The 10,409-nt window shown below is 43.4% G+C and overlaps 1 protein-coding gene across 2 annotated transcripts; it reads left to right on the top strand.

Moving 5' to 3' along the window:
* Positions 1 to 3,762: 3,762 nt before the first annotated feature.
* On the top strand, positions 3,763 to 10,066 carry mpp2a (membrane palmitoylated protein 2a). 2 transcript variants are annotated; one of them, XM_041956878.1, is made up of 13 exons: positions 3,763 to 3,793; positions 5,086 to 5,186; positions 5,327 to 5,479; positions 5,703 to 5,873; positions 6,180 to 6,287; positions 6,507 to 6,626; positions 6,785 to 6,916; positions 7,093 to 7,195; positions 7,864 to 7,932; positions 8,099 to 8,260; positions 8,479 to 8,681; positions 9,666 to 9,794; positions 9,890 to 10,066. In XM_041956878.1, exons 1-13 carry the CDS (start codon positions 3,763 to 3,765, stop codon positions 10,064 to 10,066), a joined length of 1,659 nt encoding a protein of 552 aa, XP_041812812.1. The 2 variants fall into 2 exon arrangements, with proteins under 2 accessions (XP_041812812.1, XP_041812811.1); XM_041956877.1 differs by having other exon boundaries at positions 5,324 to 5,479.
* The last annotated feature ends 343 nt before the right edge of the window (positions 10,067 to 10,409 follow it).

Here is a 10,409-nt window from a genome sequence, read left to right as displayed (position 1 = left end):
AGAGGCACGAGGGAGCATTAGGGGCATGGGGGCAAGGGAGGGAGAGGACGGGGCAATGGGGGGAGTTGAGGAACAAACCAGTGAGGAGGGAAAGAGGACGGAGAGAGGTGTGAGAGGAGGAGAAGCAAGGTGAGGAGGAAGAGGGAGATGCAGGGTGGCAGATGGAGTTCACAGCAGTGTGAGATCAGTAGTTTGTGTGTGTGTGTTTGTGTTTTCGCAGTTCAGATGAACAGTAGCTGAGCAAGCTTTTTTCCTTTCAGCTAGTTCTCCTCTCTTGTTCTGAATGTCGTTTTCACCAGCTCTGAACTGTTCATTTGTTTATTTAATTGGGTCCCCATTCGCTGTTAGTTGTGGTAGTAACTGCAACACTTTATCATCCACTTTATCTAAGTGGACATAGTATTTTGTTCATACACGTGTATATAAGGTGTTAAATAAAGGTGATTGAATAAAGTCAATGTACAGTACTCATCTGTAATCAGCAGTACTGAAGCATGCACACAGCAATCACATGTGCAGTTAAGATAGGCAAGAAAAAAAGCACACTTCCCCATCATTTTTTTTATCCAAATGAACCATATAAACCTTGTTTTGGTCTGTGTACCTCATTACAAATCTCTTCAGCTCTTCAGTAATCTTATTCAGGGATTTTTTTTGAAGAATGGTGGTAATTTATTCAAGTTTTTCAAGTTTTCTAACAATGCTTTCTTCCTACTTAAACTTACAATTTGGCTTTTTGCGCTGATTAAATTTTGGCAGTCAAATGTCCAGGTCGCTGTGAGATCAGCTGGTGGCTTGTTCAGGGGGTGGAGGCATGCAACCCAGAGGCTGTGATTCTAGTTTGACTCTGTGGTGACACCAGCCATCTTCTCTGGGGGGGTCTGCGTGGGCAGCAGCGTCTCGACTGCTGACAGGACGAGACTTAACAGACTCAAGTTAAGAAGGCCAGCTCTGTCCTGCGATGCCCCCTCGACCCAGTGGAGGTGGTGGGAGAAAGGAGAGTGATGGCTACGCCACAGTATGTCCCACTCCTTCATTGACAGGCTGACGGTGTGTGAAGCAGAGAAACAGCAGCTCCTTCCTTCCTGCTGCTCTCATACCTTACAATCAACACTACTCCCAGTCGACCGCACACACCCCAACTGACAAATTCACTTAAGTACAGCATCAGTGCATACTAAACTGCATATTTTCCTACTGTGGCTTTAATAAAGGATTATCTTATCTTATCGTATTTTATCTTATCTTGATTGATTTAAATATAATGTTGCATTATATGCAAATAAGATCCTGCTTGATATATTGAATTTATGAGCTGTGTCAGTTTATCACATATAGAATGGTGCTAATATAAAAATGTCAATTTTTGCAAATATATAACAAGAAATTGAATCAAAGAAAGGTATGTAATTCAGGTATTTCATGTAATTCAGAAACAGTTAAACTAGAAATACTGATTTTAGTAATAGCTTGAAAAATCCAGTTTTGGCTGGCGCTAATATTATAGTCCACTTTGCTCCTCCAGGCCCAGAATTACTATCTTTTTGTGTTTGCCATCCCATTTTCTGTCTTCAGCTTGCATAAAATCAGTGAAACAAAGCTGATATGGATGTAAGTCCAGTTGTTCAGTTACGATTTACATCCAGTCCGCCCTCCATCCTCTTCTCCGCTTCCCAAGCTTCACTTTTAACGTGGTCCTCTCCTCCACTCTCTCCTGCTGCTCTTGCCTGAGGTGTTGTGTAATGCCTACTCTAGCATATAAGGAGTAATGGAAGTGTGTGTGTGTGTGTGTGTGTGAAGGAAAGCTGAAGAAGGGCAGGTTTCCATGGCAGTCACAAGCTGTATCAGCAGCTTTGTCATAGCAACACACCGATAGATAGATAGATAGATAGATAGATAGATAGATAGATAGATAGATAGATAGATAGATAGATAGATAGATAGATAGATAGATAGATAGATAGATAAGTAGAAGAGTGTTAAAGCTACTGAAGTAGAAGGGATTCATGTATAGTTAAGGGGTGTGGGTGCCTCTTTGTTCCCCCCTCTCCCCCAAATTGCCATTGTATTGTATCTGTTGTCATGGTAATGTATAGATTAGTTACGCCCACATTGCCCTCCCCTCTCCCTGTCTCGCTCTCTCTCGTTCTTCAATTTTATATCCCTCTTTTGCTCTTTCAGTATGGCTGCTCAATTCCAGAACAATCGCCGGAGCTCCGCCCACCCTTGCTGATGTCACTGCCTGCTGTGTGTGTGGGTGTGTGGGTATTTGTTGTGGTGGGGAAAGGAGGAGTTTGATGTTCGGCGACAATACAAACGTGCATGCACACATACTGCCTGCTGGCTGTAGCCTCGTATTGATGATACAGACACGAGAGCTGCGTCGATCCTCTCACCTCGCTCTCGCCAAGAAGGCGAATGAGTGTATTTCCAAATATGTCAAACTGTTCTTTTAACTTCTTTGAACAAACCGGTCGCCTGGCTGTGTTTTCTTCGACACTGCAGCATCTGTTGTTGGGTTCCATAGCTGCACTGGTTCAGGGGAGGGACAGCATTTCTTTTCTTCCTTTCTCTCAGCAAGAAAAGCAAATAAGCACATTTCCGAAAATGCCACATTATTCCTTTAATTTCACCAAAGGAGTGCAGGCTTTCATTAAAATGTGTGGATGTTTGCAGCCGCTCTGATGAAAACACCTGATCTAATGTAAACACTAATCTGCAGCTGTGTGTTAAACTAAACTGCTATTACCTATTTTTATTCTATTATTACTATTATTATTACCCTATGCGTGTGTGTGTGTGTGTGTGTGTGTGTGTGTGTGTGTGTGTGTGTGTAGGTCAGTCACTGTCCCTCAGGTTGTGGTATGTGGATGCTGGGCAGTAGTATGCCATGTCTCTTTCTCCTGGGAGTATTTTTAATTTTCAGAGGTCTTTTAACTATATTACTAGATTATTAAATTAGATTAGTACTAGATTACAAAGTTAAACTTGTTCCTTATTGTATTATGTTTTGCCTGTCGGACAGTGACCACGTATTTTTTTGTGTCGATTGCTAATTAGTTAGCATTACTTGGTTAAGATCTGAACTTAGTATCTCTGACGGTACAGTAGAGAGATGTTCTCCCACTTCATGATCCCTTTTTATGCCCAATACCAGTCTAATCTCCTTTTGCTTTTAGTTTCGTCTTTCCAATGTTCCAAACGAGTGTTGCCAGAATTTGCTTTACTCTGATTGGCGTTTGGAAAGCAGTGTTGTTGTGAGACTGGTCGGAGTGTGTGTGAGAGGGGGCAGTTAATCTAAGCACCAACTGACATAGAGGACTGTTTCCTGGGCTCATGTCTTGAGTTTTGTGGGCTTTGGAATGGAGGGTGTCTGGGGGCTGGATTCAAGATTCAAGATTAAGATTTAAGATAACGTGTGAAAATGCATCTGCAGAATTATGCATGTAAAGACTCTGTTAGATGTTTGTTCCAGCGGGTATGGCTGTGATGACTGAGTGGACCCCATGCTTCACTACCACACAGAGAAATGGGCTGGATGACAAAATCCAATATTTTAAGACAGATTTCAGTTGGAATTTGTAAATTATGACATTTTCTCTTAGTTGCATTAAGAGCTCTTTGAGTGGATTCCCTGCCATGTTGAAACTCCCTGATACTGTTATGGATAGATGACGGTAGGTATAACTCGTGCTATGTTCAATGAGTTGATTTTTTATGGTAAACTTTATCTTTCTCTCTCAGATTGACTGAAGCTCTACCATGCCTGTGGCCTCCACCAGGACAGAACCTGGTGAGACTAGACACCTTCCCCCCTTTAGCTTCTTTTAAAATTAAATTCTGATTGTTCACTATGTTTACTTTATCCACATCCCACCTTCACAACCAATTTACAGAAAGTAAACAAGAAAACCAGTGTAAGAATATGTGATATGGGAAAAAGCAATGTTTCCCTAAGTATTACTGGAGTAGAGCATGGCTTCTGTTAAAAACCACCCCTGTATTACTAGCTGCAGATGAAGTTCAAAGTAAATTCAATATCATTTTGGCTTCAATAACAGCAGTCAGAAGTATGTAGTTACAGAATACGCTCCAGATTGTACAAGCATATTAAAAAGCCTGTAGTTACTGACTGATATTCTATTTGATTAGTTACTTTTAACTTGTGGTCTAAAGTATTCCAGATACTGTTTGTTTAAAAGAAAAGTGAATGTAGTTCAAGGCCACATGTTTAAGATGTGAAAATGTGGAACATTCCAGTGGCAGACAGCCAGGCGCACTGCTGTCCCCCTCCACTTCCCTGTACAAAGACACTGTTTTAGTTTTCAACAAATAATAACCTGTGCCATCAGAGTAATGTGTAAGCAGTGTGTAGTTTTTACACACAGTGGCTTTAGCTAAATCTGGAAGATAACAGGGCAGTAGGCGATTTCAGGGGAGGTGAGGGTGGATGCCATGCCTCTTCATAGCAAAATGACCATAATGCACCCCCCTTCTTAACCTGCCATCCCCCCTCTCCATCCCCTAGTAGCAGAGATGGAGGGAGGGTTATTTTAGTTGAACTTGTTAGTCTAGTCTGCCTGACTCATTCACTCAGGTAGAATCTCTGGCCCTGACCACAGCTCTGAAATATCAGAATCCTAACTGTGCTGTGTAGTGATGAATCCATGGTGCTGTCTGTGGTGCTGAAGTAGTATTATTTGTTATTGCACCTTTTTCGCCTCGGATCAGTAATATTCTCTCAACTATATACTATAAAAAATCAATTCCTTAATATACTGTAGCCTATTTACTCTATAGAGTTACCTCCATGATCAAAGTATAGAGAGCTGAGCGAGCTTTGATCACCATGATGATCCCCCCTACGATGAGCAGAGGTCCAACAGCTACATCAAAGATGAAAAAGAAAAGCCAAAAAGATCAGTGTGTAACATCCTAGGTTTTAATTAAAAGCAGGCTCACAGTTACAGCCAGAACAGCTCTGTCTCATTTGTCTCCGTCTCATTTTCCTCTCACTCTTATTGTCCTTCTGCCCCTCTTCTGTGTGTGTGTGTGTGTGTGTCTATATTTGTGTGTGTGTTATAGTGCCCCAAGTGGTGGACGCAATGAGTGACAGCACCACCAGCTCCACCACGGCCAATGACCTGGACCTCATCTACCTCAAAGGCATCATGGAGAGCCCTCAGGTGTGTCTCACATACCTGATAATTAAATGGACTCGTGTGTTTGTGCATCTGTTTATGCGCACACACTTGTGAAAACGCACATCTGCCACGTTGTTGTGTCTGTGTGTATCCATTTGTTACGTGTCTATGTGTGTTAGGAGCAGGAGGCGAGCCTGAAGGATCTGCGTCTGTCGCCGGTGAGGGAGAACAACGTGGAGCTCCTGCAGGAGATTCTCAGAGACCTGGACCCCTTCACACACCGCTCCAACACTGCAGCTGAGCTCGCAAGCATACTCACACAGCCTCACTTCCAGGTGTGGAGCGCACACGTATGCAGTACATGCAGTACGGTGAAAAATGCAGGCCACTGTCAAAATGGATTTCATTTTACAATAATAGGCTTTTGTAAATCGTTGCACACAGGAAAGATCAGAAAGATCATCACTGGTTAAAACAGGGAATTAGAATTTGACAACAAGAGCAAATAGTGTTTTGTTTTGATATTTCATATCTAGCTCTAATTTCTCGACTTTTCAGTCTCTACTGGAGACTCATGATTCAGTGGCGTCGCAGGCATGTGATAGCCCACCCCCGAGCCCATGCGATTTTGTGGATCACGAGCCAGAAGACGGCCACAAGCACAACCTGCCCCCTCCACCTGACGCAATCCGCATGGTGGGCATACGCAAAGTGGCGGGGGAGCATCTGGTAGGCAACATTAAAAAATAAACGCAGGTGATGAGCTGAGTTCATTCCATGTTTGTTGGCACTTCCTCTGCTCTAAGCTCTCTTAGTGTTTGCTATAAAAACATTTAATCATTGATTCAAAGATGTCGAGAAAATATTGACATTACAGTAAACGAACTGAGCCCCAGTTCCACATTCCTGATGTTGTGCTTGTAGTTATACAGTACACAACAGTAGGTCATGTGTAGCTTGAATTTACTTACTGCTTTAAATGCTGACTTTCATATCAGTGATGATAGAAACAACACTACATCGACTGTGTTTCAGGGTGTGACATTCAAGGTGGAGGGTGGTGAGCTGATTATAGCCCGCATCCTCCATGGAGGGATGATAGACCAGCAAGGACTGCTGCATGTTGGAGATATAATCAAAGAGGTAAGGTAGACCATTGAAGGCTAATTCTGCTATTTCCAAAATCTGGTCAGTTTAGGTCAACACAAAAGCCCTGGAAGCAGGGGCAAACAGCCTGGGTCGTCCAAAGTTAAAGAAAATACATAATTGCTGTGGAGTGCCTCATGGTTCTGTCCTGGGTCCTCTGTTTTGATGTTTTTGGCCAAGTTCTTGTGATCTCTCATTTATCCAATGTGTTGACAGGTGAACGGACGAGAGGTGGGCCAGGACGCGAGGGTGCTGCAGGAGGAGCTGCAAGCAGCCAGTGGGAGTGTAGTTCTGAAGATACTGCCCAGCTACCATGAAACCATTCCGCCAAGACAGGTGACAGATGCAAATACTACACACAGAGTAGACACACGTGGTCATACTACTTGTCAAGTGTTGCTCTTGCTGTGAGTTATGTATATATGAGTTAAATGACATACATTGTCAGATCCCTATTGAGATAAAGACTCGTCTCTACACCTGTGTTTCCCCAGGTGTTCTTTAAGTGTCACTATGACTATGATCCAGCCAATGACAACCTGATTCCCTGTAAGGAGGCGGGCTTAAGGTTTGAGACAGGAGACATCCTGCAGATAGTCAACCAGGATGACGTCAACTGGTGGCAGGTGGGGTACAAAACCAGCATGTGTGCATGTGCATGTATGTGTACATCCATTTTCAGTTCTTCGTGAAGCTTCAGAACATTGCTCAAATGTAGATTTCCTTTTGGTGAAAATGGACACAGAATCATGAGTGTTTTTGTAATCGATGTATGTACATGTTCTGTGTGTGTGTAACACAGGCCCGTCATGTGGAGGGTGGTAGCGCTGGACTGATCCCCAGTCAGATGCTGGAGGAGAAGAGGAAAGCGTTTGTTAAGAGAGACGTGGAACTGGCACCTGCAGGTGACTGGAAAGAACGAACAATGGAAGCAATGAAAAAATGGTGATGATCAATGAAAGAGTAATTATTAATGGAGAAAGATTTAAAGTGAATTAGCACATCATGATGACCGGGAGAAGATTGCAGAAGAGTTAGAAGGGTTTACATCTAATGATATAAATAAACCCTTTTAATTCTGCATTTCGTGTATGAGTGATACATTAGTAGCCCTTTACAGCTTAAAGATCTGGGGATTTAGGGCAAATACAGATGACCTGAGGGTTGAAGGTATAGCCTATGTTTTTAGAGACTGTCTTTGTTCTGACCGTCCCTGCTATACATTGTGTGCCATTGTTCCCATTCTGCTGTTTACACTGCCATCTGGTGGTGAAATGCCGGATCTGCAAAATAAATGTCAGATTGAGAGTTTTATTTGAGACCAAACAAATGTAAATACCAGTCATCAAAGGAGCTTTAATGAACCCAAGGGCTTTACAGTTAAATTTGGCAAAAAAGCTGGGCTCTTCAAGGGAGCTCTTAAAAAATCTGAGCAGCAAAGAGTGTTCTGCAGATAGAGCTAATTCCCCTGATAAGGATACACACGAACATTAAATCTTATGTTGATACAAGTCAGCTGCGTTGACAAGCATGAAGCATTATTCAGGCTCTGAATGCTCCATTTATGTGACAGGGAATCTTTGTACTGGTGTTGGTGGGAAGAAGAAGAAGAAAATGATGTATGTGACCACCAAAAATGCAGGTAAGAAAGCCTTTCCTGTTAAACATGCTGTCATTTCATTGGTCCTGTAGTTAAGTGATGCCCTATTTTTCCCAAGTTGTCCTTCTTTTCTTCTTTTTGTTCACATGTCTCTCCCTCCTGCCGGCTTTCCGTCCTTTAATCCTTCCTCTCTTTCTTCCTCTTTCAGAGTTTGACAGACATGAGATATTGCTCTATGAGGAGGTGGCCAAGGTCCCGCCTTTCAAAAGGAAAACTCTGATTTTGATTGGTGCCCAGGGTGTGGGGCGGCGAAGACTGAAGAACAAGCTCTTACTGAGGGATCCACTTCTATTTGGCACCACCATTCCATGTATGACATTTAACGTAGTCTGTTACTAAACACATTAACGTTTTCCTTAATATGAGTTTAATCTAAAGTAATTTCTGTGTAAACATCACATAGTTTTATTCAAGAGGAGGAACAAACTGATAAAGAAAATACATGTGATTCTTCGTCTTAAGGGGAACAAAAAGGGAAGGGGAAATACCTGTGTGTGCATAAATGAGTGGGTGTTTTCATCTGTTCAGACACCTCCAGAAAGCCCAAAAAGGGCGATCGCGAGAGCCGGATGTACGCCTTCACCAGCCGCAGCAAGATGGAGACCGACATCAAGAACGGCCGCTATCTTGAACACGGAGAGTATGACGGCAACCTGTACGGAATCAAGATCGACTCCATACATGAGGTGGTCGAGGCTGGACGCGTCTGCATCCTGGATGCTAACCCGCAGGTACGCACACCACAAACACGTTATGATGGAACTTAAAACCCTGTTTTAGCCATTTTACACATCCAGCAGACACAGAGCAACATTAGAGTGTTCACTATCTTTTAGCTCTGTTTTGATCTCAACCAGCTCCTGATGAAAATATCTGGCCCTTTGGCTGCTAAACGCTCCACTGTGTTCACCAGCTAGTTGCTAGCTTTGTTTGTCTGCTGTTTGGTGCTGGACAGGTGATGTACATGGGTGCCTGCTGTTGAAAACGAGGCTGTGAGAGCGGTGAGAGCGAACCAAACCAGGCGGTGGGCCGTAAACCCAAAACACGTGGCTCTAAATGGCTACGATCCCTCGTAAGGCTGAAGGGAACTGGAGAGTGTGGTGATAGTTCTTTGTGGTTTCGGCATACAAGGGACCCTGTTGACATCACACATAATCATGTGATCCATTTTTAAGATTAAAACATTGATTAGTGCAGCTTGAAGGAGCCTAAATGAAGTCATTTCTTTCAGGTTTTTATCATTTGTCATGGCACCTCTTCATACTTGTAGTTCAATAAAGCAACTCTCTTACAGTGATGACCCAGAAAAACAGACACCCATGTACACTGTAATGCAATACAATAATCCTGTGTACAACCTCAGTGATAATTATAACTTAAGGTTCAGAGAGGCACTTATTCAACTCTATTGTACTCTTTCAGCCTGTAAGCTGTTGTGTTGTTTAGGACGGCATGTTCTTGATCCTTCCTTTCCATACATGAGTTGGATAAAATATTAGGAGCACACACACAGATATTTTTCTAGTCACCAGTTGGCAGTGCTGGCCACCGTAAAGCTCCATTCAGTCAGTTGAGTGTCATGTGTCTTGCTCAAGGACATCTTGAACATCAATGATGTCTTAGGAGAGTACAAAGTTTCACTGTGACCAGTCAGGAAACTCCAGCCCGCTAAACCCAGTTGTTTTAAATGTTTGTGTGTTCGTGTTACATTCTAGTCTCTCAAAGTGCTGAGGACCTCTGAGTTCCTGCCCTACGTGGTGTTCCTTCAGTCCCCAGACTTCGAGGTGCTGAAGGCGATGAACCAGTCAGCTGCAGAGGCCGGGGTGGTTACTAAGACACTGACGGTAAGAAACACTCCCAGACAAAACATTTTCTCCTGTGATTCCAGTAAGACTTCAGTAAGAACACGCAAAACCAAGTCATGTGTCTTCCGTCTCAGGATGAAGAGCTGCAGAGGACGTGCAACGAGAGCAGCAAGATCCAGGCGGCCTACGGTCAGTACTTTGACCTCAGCGTCGTCAACGACAACCTGGACGAGACCTACCGCACCGTCAAGGCTGCCCTGGAAACGGTTTCTAAAAACCCCCAGTGGGTCCCCGTCACCTGGGTTTTCTAGAAAAAGGCTGTGGAGGGCAGAGGACAGGACGGAACGGAAGAAGAAAGAAAACAAAGGCACTGAAAATATACCACCCTGTAAATAATGGACGTTCTTATTTCCACATAGCAGGAGCTTAGCGTTAGAAAACTCTTAGAGGGTATTGTCATCAAAGTGTGTAAATAAGACATCCATTATTTAAAGAGGATTATAGTTTTTGTGCAGAGAGGTCAGGGAGGATGAGGAGGTCCTGGCCCACGTGTGTGTGTGCGTGCGTGCGTGTGTGCGCAGGTGCATGTGCGTGTATGTGCTTGTGTGTTTGTGCGTGCGTCCCTGTTTGTGCATTGACTTTAGAACAAAGACT

The sequence above is a fragment of the Chelmon rostratus genome, chromosome 17 (genome assembly GCF_017976325.1).
Source record: "Chelmon rostratus isolate fCheRos1 chromosome 17, fCheRos1.pri, whole genome shotgun sequence".
In the NCBI taxonomy this organism is placed as follows: Eukaryota; Metazoa; Chordata; class Actinopteri; order Chaetodontiformes; family Chaetodontidae; genus Chelmon; species Chelmon rostratus.
The sequence above is the reverse complement of the archived record's forward strand: the minus strand, read 5'-3'. Positions and strand labels throughout refer to the sequence as shown.

Excerpts from the sequence above, each read along its gene's own strand:
- mpp2a (XM_041956877.1), top strand. The coding sequence starts at position 3,763 with ATGCCTGTGGCCTCCACCAGGACAGAACCTG. Across the intron at positions 6,288-6,506 it reads TTGGAGATATAATCAAAGAG|GTGAACGGACGAGAGGTGGG; the intron begins GTAAGGTAGACC and ends ATGTGTTGACAG. Across the intron at positions 6,917-7,092 it reads ATGACGTCAACTGGTGGCAG|GCCCGTCATGTGGAGGGTGG; the intron begins GTGGGGTACAAA and ends TGTGTAACACAG.